Here is a 17,681-nt window from a genome sequence, read left to right on the forward strand (position 1 = left end):
CCGCAGCAGCAGCAGCAGCAGCAGCTCACGTACAGACGTGATCGCCAGGTCAACCTGCCGTCGTCCCGGGGAGAAACCTGCAGCTCTGTGGAGAATTACCGCTGGCTGAAATAAATTATTCAGGAAGATAAATGTTGGTTTAATAGATGAAATCTAACAGTTGTAGCTACGCCTGCTAAGAGATTTGCTCCAAAAATTTCGGGATTTCTGTCTGCCTGCCGGATCGGGAGCTGATTTATGGTTCTGCGTTAAATCGACGCAGATCTGAACAGCCAATCACAGAGTGAGCTGTTTGACCGACGGCTGACGCCGATTCGACATGTCGAATCGGCTGAAAAGCTCCCGACGGGCGGCCGACCTGTGGCGACGTGCGGGACACACCGGGAAAACTACCCGACAGACGCGCACCGACGCTCACCGACGGCCGACCGTCGGCTTGGTGTGTCAGGGCCTTAAGACTGCAGCTCTGCATCCTGGCCTGGACCCTGCATTGACAGGGGGAGTGTCTAATAAAACCGGCCATTACTAGAAATAAGAGCTGCACCACCCCGGGTTTGCAGAAGGAACATTGATCTACCTCAAAATTAAATCTTTTTTTAAGAAATTCTGCCACAGGAAAGACCTTATTCATAATTTTAAAATGTACTTCTTTAACTTTAGGCAAAGATACGACGGAGTATTAGGGCCAAACTAAGACAAAAAATAAATGGAAATTACGAGAATAAAGTCATAATAATATGAGAATAAAGTCTTAAAATTACGAGAATAAAGTCGTAATATTTTGAGAATAAAGTCGTAATATTTTGAGAATAAAGTTGTAATATTACGAGAATAAAGTTGTAATATTAAATATATTATAAATATATAAATATAACTTCATAAGATGCTCAATATTCCTCATTTTAACACAGGGAGAAGATGCTCTTCCTGTTAGAGTTCTCATAAATTATATTCTCATAATATTACGACTGTATTCTCATAATATTACGACTTTATTTCTAATAAATTATGACTTTATTCTCATAATATTATGATGACTTTATTCTCATAAATTACGACTTTATTCCCGTAATGTTACGACTTTATTCTCGTAATGTTACGACTTTATTCTCGTAATGTTACGACTTTATTCTCATAAATTCCGACTTTATTCCCGTAATGTTACGACTTTATTCCCGTAATATTACGACTTTATTCTCGTAATGTTACGAGTTTATTCTCATAATATTACGACTTTATTCTCATAATATTACGACTTTATTCTATTACGACTTTATTCTCGCAACATTATGACTTTATTTTCGTAATTTTACGACATTATTCTCATAATATTATGACTTTATTGTCGTAATTTCCAACTATTTTTTTTGTCTTAGTCTGGCCCTAATACTCTGTCGTACAAAGAAGCCAAACTAGTTGCAGGGCAGAAACTCTTTTTCCTGATACACAATTGCTACCCATAGGTGGCGGTAATGAGCAGCATCGCTCTACTTGTCGCCGCCAATGAAAAAGAAGAAGAAGAAGCAGCAGCAGCTCTCGACTCATGTCTTTAGGTTGGATGTTAATATCTCTAACTTTTCTATTGAAACATCAGAATGAGCAGACTTGGAGGCACTCAGGGGTGTGACCCCTATGAGCTGGAGGAGCTGAGCGACGAGGAGCGAGCTGCGAGCAGGTGAAGAAAACCTCTAATAAACACACCAGCACCACCGCAACGTGTTAAACCAGGCTGTTTTACCAACAGCCAAGTTATTCCGATAAAAACGGCGTTTAATGTACTGGTTAGGTTTTTATCACAACTATGCTGCTTTCATAGAACCACATCGGTTGGATTGTGTTGTGTTATATAGTTCCATGCTTACAGAAGTCCCGAGAATATAACCCAATATAATAGACGGATGTGACATTACACTTTAATAGTACTTTTCAGATAACTGTGCATTTAATGTATATTATAATTTATTATAAATTAAGAATATACAGCGCAACTTTTCACCAAACGTTGGAGGGAGGTTTAGCAGGAAGCCGGACACATTTATTTATCTGCAGTAAGGATGCTGGACATCAGCAGACTGGGGGGAAAAGTGAAAAGTGGCTCAAACTGCGTGTGAGCCGCTTCGCTCCCAGTGGTGTGTTGTGATATTCAGGTTAAACATGTAACCCATAGATATAGATAAAGGCTTTATATATATCTATGATGTAACCGATGTCATTTTGTTGTTTTCGCTCCTGTTAATATCCCTCTGCGCATGCGTGTTGCCCTAAACACGCCTACCGACTACGCCGTTTCCGGTCACGTGATTCAGGCTTGTCCAGTCCAACATGGAAGAGAGCTCATAAACTGTCGGTGCGTCCGAAATGCCTTACTAAACAGTATACTCAAAAATTATACTTAAGTTCGGCAGACTTTTGAGTAAATATCAGTAGTATGCATTAATTGGGACGTACTACTCAGAGCCACACGGCACTTCCTGCCGTTGGGAGTTACCATGGTAACAACTCCTGTAACAGCAGCAGTAGCAGCACCACTCCGCTCTTTCCCGTTTATCCTGGCCCAAACAAGATGACATTATTGTGATGTGTTTATATTGGTTTAAACTGTTTGAGCCGACGAGAAAGATGCGAGTCTTCTTTCTAGTTAACATCTGCTTTATTGAAGGCTGTCAATCAACGGAACTCACACACATGGTGCGCCCCCTGCTGCTCAGGTGGGAGTGCTGCTCTAACTCACACCATAAACTGGCTCACGCCACATTTATATGGGGCGGCAGTAGCTCAGGTGGAAGAGCGGGTCGTCCAATGATCGGATGGTCGGCAGTTCAAACCCTGCTCTGTCCCAGTTTGCTGTCGTAGTGTCCTTGGGCAAGACACCTTACCCACCTTGCCCCGTGTGAATGTGTTTGAATGTGTATGAATGTTGGTGGTGGTCGGAGGGGCCGTGTAAAAACGTAGCTACCACCACCGGGGAGAATGTGTATGAATGAATAATGATCTCTGTAAAGCTCTGGGTGCCTAGAAGGGTGCTATATAAATCCAAGTCATTATTATTATTAAGATATATTATTATTATATACTAATATTATAATATTAATATAATATAATAATAATATTATACTTATGACATGTACGTATCTGTGCAGCACTTAGCAACCAAACACCGCTGCATTGCATTGTGGGAAGTTTCTGCTCAGCTAGTGTCCATCAATCCATACTAATAAATTTCTCCAGAATGAGTATGGATAGCACATACTATTGAGTACGTTCTAATGTTTCGGACGCACTAAAAAATCTCACATACTGTTTTTGCTACTCATTAGGGTGGAAGTGTGGGATTTGGGAGGCAGTGTGTGTAGCGTATAGCCCATAGATGTAAACACGCAGACGCCTCACTGAGCGCTGAGTCACACGTCAACGCTGCTGCATCTGGGATGTGGCAGAGAGTGGAGAGACAGGAGGAGATCATTCAATCATGTTTTTTTTTTTTTTTTTTTAACATTTTATTTGAGAGGGACCATGTGCAATAAAAAACATAAATGTAAACATTTGATGCATTGCACCAGAGTTAGCTTTAGGCTAATTTGCAACTGCAGTCCCTTGGTAAAAATAAATACAGCACAGATAGGAAACATCAAACATTATTCAACGATATGTAACATATACTGTAGCAATAGAACAGACAGGCAGTGCCCCCCCACACACACACACACACACACACACACACACACCTTCTCAGCCGCATGGGGGGGTGAAAGTGACTGGAGGAAAAAGTAATGTTGTTCACTAGCAAGTTAGCGGGTGCATTGTTGTGAGAGTTTTTAAATGTTTTTTATATTAGCTTTAAAGGCACCAAGCAGGTCCCAGGTGTTGCTGTTGTCTGGGATTGTGTTCCGTTGTGTGACGGCTTTAACAGAGAGGCTGCAGGTCAGCTGTGGACAGAGCTGTTCTAGTAAACCTTCCAGAGCCACGGGAACACACAAACCCCCTCAAACAGGTGGGAACAAGCCGGCTAGGGTTTTGTAAACTGTACATAGATTTGAAAATATTCTAAAATGTTCAAAAGTTTGTGCTTATGTAATATATCACAGTGGTGGTACCTACATAAGTTTAAATCGTATGAAGAGTTTTATGTATAACATGTGAAAATGTCCAAAGATTTTATTTGGAATTCTTTTCTTCCCAAAAAAGGCCAATATTTATACAAAATGAACTTGTTAACATGATATTTCTTTTGCCTCTTGAGCCAACGTTCACCTGAAGAATAAAGGGCGTATTTGTTGATTGTTTGCAGCTCTGAGGACGAGCTGGACGTGCTGCTGAACGGGACTCCGGACCAGAGGAAGAAGCTGATCCGGGAGTATCTGACCGGGGAGAGCGAGTCCTCCAGCGAGGATGAGTTTGAGAAAGAGATGGCTACGGAGCTCAGCTCCACTATCAGGACCATGGAGGGAGCCTGGTGTCCAGGATCCGGTAACACTCACTCACAATGGGCATTAAGTTCAACATGTGTGTTAAGTCCTAACAGATTGTTGGATGGTTGTGCAGGAGCTGATGGAGGTGGTGGTGGGGGCGGTGTTGACGGGAGTTCTGCTCTTCCTACGCCTCAGATGTACGACGAGGTTTACTTTGACTCTGATTCAGAGTCAGAAGACACACCAAGTAAGAACCAGTTTTTGGTGTTTTAAACCTGCATGCTCGTCCATGGGAGAAAGAAGACTCTTAGTTGGAAATAAAGACGAACCACTTCGTCCTAGAAAAGCCCACGTCAAGAATCATCAAGAATTTGCATCATAGATTTCTACTGACAAAAATGCAGATATTTAGATAAAGATTAAAATATAATAGGCTAAATAGGGGGTCTTCAACCGGGGGTTCGCGACCCCTGGGGCGGCCACGGAGGGACTGCAGGGGGTCCTCCAACTTCAAAAGAAATTGTGAGAGTTGAAAGAAAAAAAAAGGGAAAAAAAGTATGTATATGTATGTATATATATATATATATATATATATATATATATATATATGATTGAGAAAACTCCATTAACAGGTGATAATGATCTACTTTGACAATAACTATTTAGTCTCCAACTACATAAATGATTCCCATGACGTGAGTCATGTGACTAATGTCAACTTTAGAGCGGAAAAACGAGCTAGCTAGCTGTTTAAGAAAAGAAAATTAGTTGCTAAAGGGACTTGTCTATTTCCTATTTAACGCTAGTTAGACCTGATGAATAAATTAATGACAATAACGAAGCTTAAAGCTGGAGATTGTAACGTTCCAGCTCGGCCTAACGTTACTCCTTCCACGTCTGACGAGGACAAAGTTTCATCCACCGCAAACCCGTGTAGCTAATAACCCAGTCAGGAACTGGTTAATAGGGTGATAGAAGCAGAACAAAACACATTCAAAAGTTAGTAGAAGCCAGGCTTAATATGTGACACATAAAAAAAAGGGGGGGAAAATCTGAATTCCCAGCGGGACCTGCTCTGTTGTTCCCTGGTTTAAACCGATGGAGGAACCGAGGTTTAGACTCAGCCGTCCCTTCGTTGGAGCTTGATCGGTCCTGATCACGCGGCTCTTCCTCATCTTTTACCCCAAACATTGTGGCCATGGCCTTGTACTCAAGTAACCAGTCTGGGCCGTCTCCCCTTCATGGCTGTTTTCCAGAGATAAGGGAACTGCTCCAAGTGATTGAGGGTTAACCTGCATAAGCCTGTGTGATTCCTCCACATGATACAGGCTTTGCTTCTGGAAGAGTGTGAGCAGGTCACAAATCACACATGATGTTTGGCCCTGCTCAATCTATCTATCTATGTTTTACTTCTCTTAACTCCTGCAAAGGCTAAAATATATATGGCTGAATGCTAATATTTTGTCTTTTCGTATGTAAGTCATAAACTGTGTTTGGAATATTGGTTCTTGAGGGCCCTTTTCTGAGACAGGACTGTCTCAGAAAATTAGAATATTGTGATAAAGTTCTTTATTTTCTGTAATGCAATTTTAAAAAAAAAAAAAAAAAAAAAAAAAACATTCTGGATTCATTACAAATCAACTGAAATATTGCAAGCCTTTTATTATTTTAATATTGCTGAATATGGTTTACAGTTTAAGATTAAGATTCCCAGAATATTCTAATTTTTTGAGATAGGATATTTGAGTTTTCTTAAGCTGTAAGCCATGATCAGCAATATTAAAATAATAAAAGGCTTGCAATATTTCAGTTGATTTGTAATGAATCCAGAATGTATGACATTTTTGTTTTTCTAATTGCATTACAGAAAATCACAATATTCTAATTTTCTGAGACAGTCCTGTATATCCCAACAACACCTAATTTTGACTGTGATCAAACGAAAAGGCCATTGATAAAAATGTTGTAGTTGTACATTAGTGAGATGTTTGATTGTTCTAATGTTTTACTGATGTGCTGCAGGTGCAGGCAGCTCCACGGGCCGGAGACAGAGACGGAGACAGAGCCAGCGCGTGGTCCTCACCAACGACGAGCTGTTCTACGACCCGGACAAGGACAGCAGAGACCAGGCCTGGGTGGACGCCAGGAGGTGCACGGACACTCTCATGGGATTATCAAGGTTTATTTTCCCCCCGACGGTTCACCAGACTGTTGTCTTCTCTTGCAGACGGATGGGGAAACAGCGTCCAGCTGCAGGACTCCACTCACAACCTTTTGAGCCTCAGACTTTACGAAACAGTGACGCCATTCTGAACTGTCCTGCCTGCATGACCACGCTCTGCCTGGACTGTCAGAGGTGACTTACACTTTAATTTCTGTGCCGTTTACTTGTGAATTAGTCTGAAATTCCCTGAGGCCACGTGTTGCAGTCAGTCACATGCAAGTGCAACATTACTAATACACTGAACGCTAACTCATCGGATATTGAAAGACATAAAAGTCTATCAGAATTCAGTCTTACATACATATATATATATATATATATATATATATATATATATATAAATAAATAAATTAGGGGTGTAACGATACACTAATCTCACGATACGATACATGATACTGAGGTCACGATAACGATACGATACGATATTATAACAGTATTTTTTTAACAACCTTGAATGAGGAACATATGAGTGGAAAAAATGTCTTTTATTTGAAAGACACAAAATACAAAACAATACTGTGCATTTGCCCTATTGTTCCAGTTTGTAATGCTTTATAACTGTTTAAGTTTTAAAGAGAAAGCCAGGCCAACCATTTTCCACAAACTGAACTAAAAGTAAATGTCAGGTTTGCATTATGATCTTCAGTTTCATACAAGTACAAATATTTTGCCACAAACTGAATAGTTTCTCTCATGCATGGTTTGACTTTTTTCTTTTCCAGAAATTTAACAACTAAAATTAAATAAATAAATAAAAGTAAATAAATAAATGAAAAGTCCCAAACTGTGTATGTATGTATGTATGTATGTATGTATGTATGTATGTATGTATGTATGTATGTATGTATGTATGTATGTATGTATGTATGTATGTATGTATGTATGTATGTATGTATGTATGTATGTATGTATGTATGTATGTATGTATGTATGTATGTATGTATGTATGTATGTATGTATGTATGTATGTATGTATGTATGTATGTATGTATGTATGTATGTATGTATGTATGTATGTATGTATGTATGTATGTATGTATGTATGTATGTATGTGTGTATGTGTGTATGTGTGTGTATATATATATATATATATATATATATATATTAGGGGTGTAACGGTACACACAATTCACGGTTCGGTACGTACCTCGGTTTATGGGTCACGGTTCGGTACGGGTTCGGTACAACGTGAAAAAAAAAAAAAATACAAAAAGTCCCAAATGTATTAGACTAGCTTTATCTTCCATTATTTTGATCATAGCATTTGAAAGTTAAAGTTTGTTCAATTGGCTACAAAACTAAAAAGCATCTCTTATTAAAGTGTAAAATAAATAGAATAAAACATTTAACTTGTGCATTAGTGTTTTTTATTTCAAAAGTCCAGTACAGTAGCACTTGCCAACTGGCAACTTTGCTAACTTTATTATAAAAATAAGAAAATAAAATGTTTAACTGTAAACAGAGAACATACTCTCACATAAATAATAGTGCAAATAGTTCCTAAACTGAAAAGCATCTCTTGAAATACTACAAAATAAATAGAGTGATTCAATCACTTCAGTCTACGGCTGATGCAAAATAAAAGGCAATACAGAACTGAAAAACAACTCCTGATGAGAAGATACAAAATAAATACACTTCAAAATATAAGACAAAATAACATTTGTGCCTTCAGGAGCAATGCATCACATTTGTGATTATTAACTTGTGAGTAAGGTCATTATGCACCTCTTGAAAAGGTACTAAAGCTTCATTATATTTTCAAGTTTTTCTTCAAAAAAATGAGTTTGTCTACATTGTCTGTAGTGAGGGCAGATCTGCTGGCAGTAACTGTATCCCCTGCCGTGGAGAAAACCCTCTCGCTGGGGACTGAGGTGGCAGGTACAGCCAGGGAACTCTTTGCCAACATGGCTAGGTTAGGATAAAGAGACTCATGAGCCTTCCACCAGGAGAGCGGGCTGGAATCAATAGAAATGCAGTCCTTTGCCATGTAGGCATACACTTCCTCCTTCAACTGCTGCCTCTGATCAGGCTGGTTACTCTGCTCAGTTTTAAAGAGTGGGCTAAAAAGTTCAGCCATGGCTGACCTCTTTGGAGGAGGGGAAGAAGCTGCCTCAGACTGTGCCGTCACTGGAAATGAAGTGGCCTGTGATGAAGTCGGTGGACTGGCCTCTGTAGTCTCTGTAGTCTCTGTGTTCTCACCCTGCAGTATTAAATGACAAAAACAATTAATAATTAATAGTGAGTTCAATGACTGTTGCAACAGTAATGTGTTCAGTTAAGACACGAGAGAAGGTATTTTAAAAATATGGAAACATCAACCTTAGTATAAAATGAATACATACTTGTTCAGCTCTGCTCAGGACTTCTGGGATGATGAGATTCTCATAGATTATCCGATGACAGTCAGGTTCCATGTGTGGAAGTGTCTTGAACCTTGGATCCAAAGCAGTGCACTTCTGAAGGAAGTCCTGAAGCCCAGGGTCGGTGTACCGGTTTTGTAGATTTTCTCTGATGGCATGCTTTATTTCCCTGACAGTGGGAGTGTCGTCATCAATTTGTTCCATAGATTTCAAGATCATTGTTTTCAGTGGTAAGATCATAGAAACTGATGGTGCTGTTCCAGTGCTCAATATTGTGGTGATTGTCTTCAGAGGCTTCATAACCTCAATCACACTCTCTGCAACGGTCACCTCCGCATCAGTAAGGTCGGCAATATCCTTGTTCTTGAGGGCCCTCTCTGTTAGTGCTGAATAAACAGCCGTTTGCTGTTCAAGATACCGCTCAAACATCTCATAGCTGGAGTTCCAGCGTGTGGGAACATCATGGATGAGACGATGTTTTGGCAAGTGCAGCATCTCCTGCTTCTGCTCCAAAATGTGTGCAGCCGTTGTGCTCCGGTGGAAAAAAGAAACTGCTCTTCGGATTTTCCCCAAGAGTCGAGATACCTGGTTGACTGCCATAGCTTTCTGTGATGCTAAGTTTAAAGTGTGGGCAAAGCATCCAATTTGTGGACCCAGTTCTACTTCTTTGACTGCATTAACCATGTTTCTTGCATTGTCTGTGGTCACTGCAATGGTTTTGGGCTTTTCAAGTTTCCACTCTGTTACTGCCTCTTGTAGCTTCCCAGCTAGGTGAGCGCTAGTGTGCTGTTCATACACAGGGCGCGTTAGTAGAACTGGATTTTTAATTTCCCACTCAAAGTTAATGAAGTGGGCTGTCACAGTGAGGTAGCTTTCAGTGGAACGGGAGGTCCATCCATCCGTTGTTAGTGCAACAGCTTGTACAGCAGACAGCTCATGCTCCACCACTGCTCGTCTACGTCTGTAAATGGCAGGGACCACGGACTGGCTTATGTGAGCACGGGATGGGACTTTGTAACGAGGCTCGAGCACTTGTAATAAATTCTTGAACCCGGGCTCCTCTACTACTGCGTATGGGCACATAGATGTTGAAATGTACACGCCAATTGCGTCGGTAATGTCTTTGGCCCTGTCTGCTTTCATATCTAGACGCTGCTTAAAAGCAGCGGGAATAAGTTGTTGGGAACTTGTTTTTTTTTTCCTACCTCCGGTGATGGGCATATCGGGGTGATGCCCAGGGTGTGTTTCCAGCGACGTAGCGCACAGATGTGAAACAACGCCGACACACAGTATTTGTCCGGTCCACCACTCGCATTCCATCACCGTTATAGTCCACTGGGAACCCAAAGTTTTCCCACACCGCTGACTTGCACGAAGCAGGCATTAGTTATCAATGGAAGTCCTAACGTATTGTCCAACTTAAAATATTTGCTCCTCTAGCTCTCTTTCTAAACTTGCCATGACGCTTTCTTCTTCTTCTAACGTTCTTTTTCAGTTTGTTGCGTGTTGCATCTTCTTCTTCTTCTTCGTCTTCTTCTTTTTCCGTAATGGCGGTTGCTGGCAGCTTTTAGGCGCATTACCGCCACCTGGGGACTGACTCAGACATTGTTTTTTTTTTTTTTTTTTTTTAACTCAGTCAGACGTATTCGCCGTATGACTGCGTGCACCGAACCGTGACGCCCGTACCGTGACGGGACGAATACAAAAACCGTTACACCCCTAATATATATATATATATATATATATATATATATATATATATATATATATATATATGAACCCCGAGTTCTTCAGGTGTTATAATTTAGTTGTTGGGGAGTTTGCCCGAGACGTTAGAGTTGGAGTCTGCCTTTGTTTAAGACTGTAAAGCTGTTGATTTCCTTCCTGTAAATAAAGCGGCTAGTGGAAGATCAGAGCCGTCTCTGCCGGTCAGTGTAACGTTTCACTGACCAGGAGGAGACTCTGATCTTCCACTAGCCGCTCTCAAACAATCATTACAGACAGGAAAAGCTCTGTAACTATTTTCACGCCATCGTCGCTGTAATCAACAGCAAAACCGGAATGATGCCACCGGAGATTTGAATGAAGCCGGCGCTTCTTCAAACTTTTTATCTTAACTGTCCCGATCGCGCTCATGGTGAGCACGAGCTCTGCTCTGTGTGAGGGGGAGTGGGCGGAGCTACAACAGTGATGAAGGGGAGTGGGCGGAGCTACAACAGTGATGAGGGGGAGTGGGCGGAGCTACGGGGGGAGTGGGCGGAGCTACAACAGTGATGAGGGGGAGTGGGCGGAGCTACAACAGTGATGAGGGGGAGTGGGCGGAGCTACAACAGTGATGAAGGGGAAGTGGGCGGAGCTACGAGGGGGAGTGGGCGGAGCTACAACAGTGATGATGGGGAGTGGGCGGAGATACGAGGGGGAGTGGGCGGAGCTACAACAGTGATGAGGGGGAGTGGGCGGAGCTACGAGGGAGTGGGCGGGGCTACAACAGTGATGATGGGGAGTGGGCGGGGCTACAACAGTGATGAGGGGGAGTGGGCGGAGCTACAGCAGTGATATGGGGAGTGGGCGGAGCTACAGCAGTGATATGGGGAGTGGGCGGAGCTACAGCAGTGATATGGGGAGTGGGCGGAGCTACAGCAGTGATATGGGGAGTGGGCGGAGCTACAACAGTGATGAGGGGGAGTGGGCGGAGCTACAACAGTGATGATGGGGGAGTGGGCGGAGCTACAATGGGGAGTGGGCGGAGCTACAACAGTGACTCGCGGAGCTTTTCTGCAGCAGGCACAAACACGCGGATTGTAAAGCATTAATACAAAATTAATGGCAAAACCGAAAATCCGCGGCACACAAGGGCGTATAGAACCGTGGAGGGAGAACTGAACGGTATATATGTATGTAGGATATATATATATATATATATATTAGGGCTGTCAAATTTAACGCATTAACTTAACGCCCTCTTAACGGCGACAATTTTTTTTAACGCACGATTAAAGCGCAGGGTAAAAAAAAACAACTTTTTTTAAAAGCGAGGAAAGATGGAGAATGAAAAGGGACTTTTGAACGGCAAGTTCACTTTCAAAAAGATGCAGTTGGTTCGCTGGACAAGACTAAAGTTATTTGCATGTGGATTTGAAATGAAATACCATTGAAGTACGTGGAGTCTCCAATACCACTTGACATAGACTCAAATACACATTAAACACAACTATATAATATGTTTAAACTAAATGAATATTCAACAAGAGATGCAGTGGTGTAAAGTAACGAAGTACAAGTACTTCGTTATTGTAATTAAGTAAGATTTTTGAGAATTTGTACTTTTACTGATACTTTAATTTTTCTGTACTTTCACTTTTACTTCGTTACATTTTCAAGGAAAAAATCGTACTTTTAATCCGATATATTTAAAATTGGACACGTCGTTACTCGCTACAAATTAAAGAACAGCACATCGGGGGCTGATTTATGGTTCCGCGTTACACCGGCGCAGAGCTCAGCGTAGGGTACGCGGCGACGCACACTCTACGCCGTGCGTCGATTTAACGCGGAACCATAAGGCGGACGGGAAGGAAGGGGGGCGCGTGGATATACCGAGAAGGAGCCGCAGCTCCCGGGAGAGTTGCGCCGCAGAGGCGGGCCGGAAGGCCGGAGGAACCGCCGTCGCGTCGAGTACCGATGAGGACTGAAGCCTGAATTATGGTTCCGCGTTAAATCGACGCAGAGCCTCGCCGTAGGGTACGGGCCCTGCGTTGGTGTAACGCGGAACCATAAATCAGCCTTGAGCGGCAGCCGACGCGTGTCCATGAGCACCATTCTTTGATTCCACCCCTTCTAAGGTGGTTTTGGCATTTAAAAGTTCAAAAGTCTCATCCTTTATCAGCTGGGGTTGCTTAATGTTGTCACTGCATACTACAGGCTGGGGGTGGACCTGTCAGCGGGGCCACTGGGGTACAGCAGCAGTGATGAGCAAAGGGACAAATTAAAATGGGGTAATAGAAACAAACGCTAAAAGGGTCAGAATAATATCACCATTATTTAGAGTTTTAGAGATGTAAAGCAAATTCTTGGATTCTTCATTTCTTTGCAATCCTTTTGAAAATAATTTTTTACTTTTGTACTTAAGTACATTTTACACCATGTACTTTTGGTACTTTATTATATTTAAGTTGAGGTACTTTTATACTTTTACTTAAGTAATGTTCTTAATGGGTACTTTTTACTTAAGTAATTTTCAAGCAGAAAATTTGTACTTTTACTTAAGTACAATATTTTTGTACTTTTTCCACCTCTGAAGAGATGTCAATTTCTTAATAACCTGATTATCAATTAAAGAATCAATTAAAAAGAGAAACTCTTTCTGTCAACCTCTATTAAAAAGTGTGTTTGGTTAATTTTAAGTCACATTCCCTTTCCTTGTCCATCAGGCATGAGAAGTACCGCACCCAGTACCGAGCCATGTTTGTGATGAACTGCACGGTGAAGAAAGACGAAGTGTTGCGCTACAAAAACCAGCCGGACGGGAAACGGAGGAAGAGGAGGAGAGGACGGAGGACAGAAGCGGAGGAGGACGAGGCGTCCCGCCGGCTGCCCGCGGGGGTTGATGCTGACGAGGTTTACCACCCCGTCCAGTGTTCCGAGTGCTGCACAGAGGTGGCCGTGTTCGATAGAGACGAGGTCTATCACTTCTTCAACATTTTGTCCAGCCACTGCTGAGCTCCAGGAGGTTTTTTCTCCCCTTTTTGCCATTAAGAGTTTGCCCGTGACTCCCCGTCTCACGGCATCCCTCAACTATTTTAGCTGTGTTTTTTGAAACTCCAGAACTGTTTCCATACCAACCAAGACCAAACCAGAGACGTGTCAGAGCTCGTCACGTGAACTCATCAGTGTTCCTTTCCTCACCATCCTGGCTGAGAATCAGACGACCCATTCACTTGATCAGCAGTTCATATCAAACTCATGTAAATATATACTGTATGTGTACAAAGTTTTACATTTGATTGTGCTCACATTAAACGGTGCATTCTAGTGTCTCAGTGATACTTGGATACAAAAATGTGGCTAATTATTTTCTGAATGTTTAAAGAAGTACTTGTCAGCAGATGGAGTGCAGGAAAGAATGACTTGAACATCAACTAAATGTTTGTCTTTATTGCACATGCCTTCACACCAGCATCTCTCCCACACTCACATCCCAGGTGGCTTTATATCTGCACTTAACCATCCGCCAGAACCATTTCCCTTTAAAATACACACCTATAAAACTCCTCATACCATAATACCATAAAAAACATAAAACCCAAAGTGACCAACCATATTTACTAGTGCTGTCAGGAGATTAAAAAAAAAAAAATCTAATTAATTACAGGATTTATAATTAATTAATCTAATCACATTTTAATCTCATATCTGCTAAAGGTCCCCAAATAAAGAATTTGAATTCTAGGTCATTGCAAAATTGCAGTGCATGACTAATTAATTGAATACACTAAGGCCGCGTTTACACGTAGCAACAACGGTGGTGTTTTCATGCGTTTTGGTCGTTCGTTTACACGAAAACGAAGCTCAAAGTCTCCAAAAACCATAATTTCTGCAAACTCCGGCCAAAGTGGAGATTTTCAAAAACTCTGTTTTCAAGTTTGCTTGTAAACTGAGAGAAACGGACATTTAGGCTTCAGAACGTCACATTATGAGACAGAAACGTCACCAGCGTCATCTGTGCGACCTGTGTTTACAATTAGTTTGGCCACCGTCAATATTTTCTTGTATTTTACCTGTTTTATATTCTAAAGTCACACTTAAAGGAGCATGAGGCAGGATTTATGAAAACAATTCATATATGTTTAAAGTTTTCTAGTAATGTCAGATGAAGCGTTCCAAACCAAAAAGAATGAGCCCTCTAGTGTATCTCTCCGTTGCCTTGAACAGGCTGTGTGCTGCAAAATGTGCTGCAATTGTGACCGGAATTTCCCGCGCTGTCCTGCGGATGTGACGTCAAATTACGCTGCATGCGCGTTCTCCCCGTTCTCCCGTGCCGGCTTCACTGTTGGCTGCAGTACCCCCAACGGCCGTCGTAGTGAAGGGTAGCGCTATAGAGTCATTTCTTAAAAGGAGCTTCATGCTCCTTTAAAAGTAACTCCACTTCTCTGTTACTCCAAACGAAAGACTCTCGTTCCGTCTTGGAAGTAACTGGCAGTCAAGGCTGATTTATGGTTCCGCGTCACACCAACGCAGAGCCTACGGCGTAGGCTGCGCCGCCGATTTAACGCGGAACCATGTTAGGCCGCGTTCAGACTGCAGGCAAATATCCGATTTTTATCCCATCCAGATTGAAACTGGATGACTCTTTTGAAGTCTGAACAGTCCCAAACCGCATGATATCCTATTTTTGCAAACCAGATGGAAACCACCTCCGGGAGGTAGTTTCATATCCGATCCATATCTCATTTGGGCAGATGCGTGTCAGTCTGAACATCCAAACACTCAGATGGGATATGACTGTCCCAGACGCTCCAAACTACCCGCCCATTTCCAGTTGTGGAGCTCCTCATCCTTTCACAGAGAGCATGTACAATCTCTGATGTCACGTCAAAAACTATTATTTGTAGTTTAAGTGTTGCAAATTCACATTACAAATCATGTTTTAATAGCAGAAAAAAGACTGCATTTCCACGTAGGTGCGGGTCGCCGCGTACCCTACGCCGTAGGTCTGCGTCGGTGTAACGCGGAACCATAAATCAGCCTTCAGTCGCGCTGTGAGCCTGAACCTGCAGCCCGTCAGCTCATTTGTTATTCATTGCAGGTTCGTTTTGTTAACTCTGAGCTTTGTTGGTTGGTTTGTTAGTTTGCTGGTGGTTTTGTTCTGAACACCTTTCTCTGTTTCTCATTTTGCTGGGACGCCGGGTCCCTCCACCGAGACACTTTTGCGGTATGTGTTCATTGTTATGTCTAAAAATGATGCGCAGTGCCGACCCAATCAGAAACGGTACAGATATATATATATATTTTTATATAAAAAAATAAAATTATAAAAAAATAAAGGATCCCCATTACCTTTGATCGGGTGGGCAGGACGCACGTTTTGCCCCAAAACCAGCCTCAGTACACAGAGGTCCGACGGGAGGATTAGAGTGAGATGGGGCAGTCTCAAACGATTTAAAATATTGCACAGTGTATGCCCAGCTTTACAGGTATGGAACAGCATGTGAGCTGGCTCCATATTGTTATTGTTTTTGATGTCGCAATTACATGACTTCACACAATACACGCGCTGGGTGACGCCTCCGCTCCGACGTCGTTGCTACGGCAACCCGTCAGATCAGTCAATGATGTGGCCCAGTCTGAACAGAGCCAGATCCGATATGGACACTTGCTAAAAACAGTGTGGACAGTCAGCCCTGAAAATCGGATATGAGAAGGAATCAGATATGAATCAGATTTGCCTGCAGTCTGAACGCGGCCTTATTCAGGCTTCACACGTGTCATTTGTTGATGTTTTTTTCCAGGATTCTGATTGGCTAGCATGACTTTATCTTCTCGTTACACTGCCCCCTGTAGGTTTGGCTGCTCATAGCACCTTAACAGCGGGTTCGTGTAAATGATGGTATTTTTCAACCCGGCTACGTGTAGACGTGGCCTAAGAAGAGAAGATTTGAAATCCACATTTTTATTGGTCAAATGTGATTCATAAATGAAATTCAAAAGAAAAAGCTCAAGCACATCAGCAAACCAATTAGGCCAGGGGCATTATTCAACAATGCAATACAAATACAGTTAAATAAATAAAATAAAATAAGGCTGAGTCTCAAATAGGCACTTAAGCAGACTCTCAATTCAAAATTAAAACTAAAGCTGACTCAATACAGCGATTCAAGTTCAAGCACTAGTAGCTGTAACATTTACAGTGGAACTTGTCCGGACATGTTTAGTGTTTAAATGATAATTCAGGCTGGAGCAGCTCCGCTGATAGGAACATTCTTTTTTACAAAATGTACAAATCACTGCGTTCTTGTTGATTGTCCCGTCTTTTTATACATAAACTTGCCGTTCAAAGGCCCAGCAAAGATGTGCTGAGTCTCCCCTGAGTCGTCCAGGTCTGTCACTGCTTTGTTAGTTTGACCAGCAGCAGGAGGGAAGTGACCTGTTACTGCCAACTTGTGTCTTCAGTATTCACATTCATTACTCAGAAGTATAGATACTAGAGTTTAAAAATACTCCTGTACAAGTTGAAGTATCAACTCAAGTTTTTTACTCAAGTAAAAGTATAAAAGTACTGGTTTCAAAACTACTTAAAGTATAAAAGTAAAAGTAATGTAAGGGGGAAAAGGCCATTAAGGACAAAAGCCATTGAAAATGAATGTATCTTAGTATAATGCAAATATATTAAAGAAGCATATATGTGTACTATTGAGCATTAACATGTGTTAATATAAATATATTAAAGAAGCATATATGTGTACTATTGAGCATTAACATGTGTTAATATAAATATATTAAAGAAGCATATATGTGTACTATTGAGCATTAACATGTGTTTCAGAGAGCAGCAGATATGATGACTAGTTGCCTATAAGTATTGTAATGGTGCAAAAAGTCAAACGTTCATGTTCATGTTATCATTTATCCTAACCTTTATTGGAATGTACATCCAAGTTTAGTTGCAGGAATCTGAGGGAACGGAT

The 17,681-nt window shown here is 41.6% G+C and overlaps 1 protein-coding gene across 1 annotated transcript; it reads left to right on the forward strand.

Annotated features, from left to right (window-relative positions):
* Nucleotides 1-1,507: 1,507 nt before the first annotated feature.
* eapp (e2f-associated phosphoprotein) lies at nt 1,508-14,115 on the forward strand. The gene is made up of 6 exons (XM_061743432.1): nt 1,508-1,675; nt 4,289-4,467; nt 4,543-4,656; nt 6,432-6,558; nt 6,637-6,765; nt 13,428-14,115. The coding sequence occupies exons 1-6, from the start codon at nt 1,596-1,598 to the stop codon at nt 13,714-13,716; spliced, it is 918 nt and encodes a 305-aa protein (XP_061599416.1). The 5' UTR covers nt 1,508-1,595; the 3' UTR covers nt 13,717-14,115.
* The last annotated feature ends 3,566 nt before the right edge of the window (nt 14,116-17,681 follow it).

Source organism: Cololabis saira, chromosome 16, assembly GCF_033807715.1.
Source record: "Cololabis saira isolate AMF1-May2022 chromosome 16, fColSai1.1, whole genome shotgun sequence".
In the NCBI taxonomy this organism is placed as follows: domain Eukaryota; kingdom Metazoa; phylum Chordata; class Actinopteri; order Beloniformes; family Belonidae; genus Cololabis; species Cololabis saira.

What these genes read in the sequence shown, in the direction of transcription:
- eapp (XM_061743432.1), top strand. Translation starts at nt 1,596, where the DNA reads ATGAGCAGACTTGGAGGCACTCAGGGGTGTGACCCCTATGAGCTGGAG. An exon ending in GCCTGGGTGGACGCCAGGAG is followed by an intron (nt 6,559 to 6,636) that starts GTGCACGGACAC and finishes CTTCTCTTGCAG; the next exon opens with ACGGATGGGGAAACAGCGTC. An exon ending in CTCTGCCTGGACTGTCAGAG is followed by an intron (nt 6,766 to 13,427) that starts GTGACTTACACT and finishes CTTGTCCATCAG; the next exon opens with GCATGAGAAGTACCGCACCC.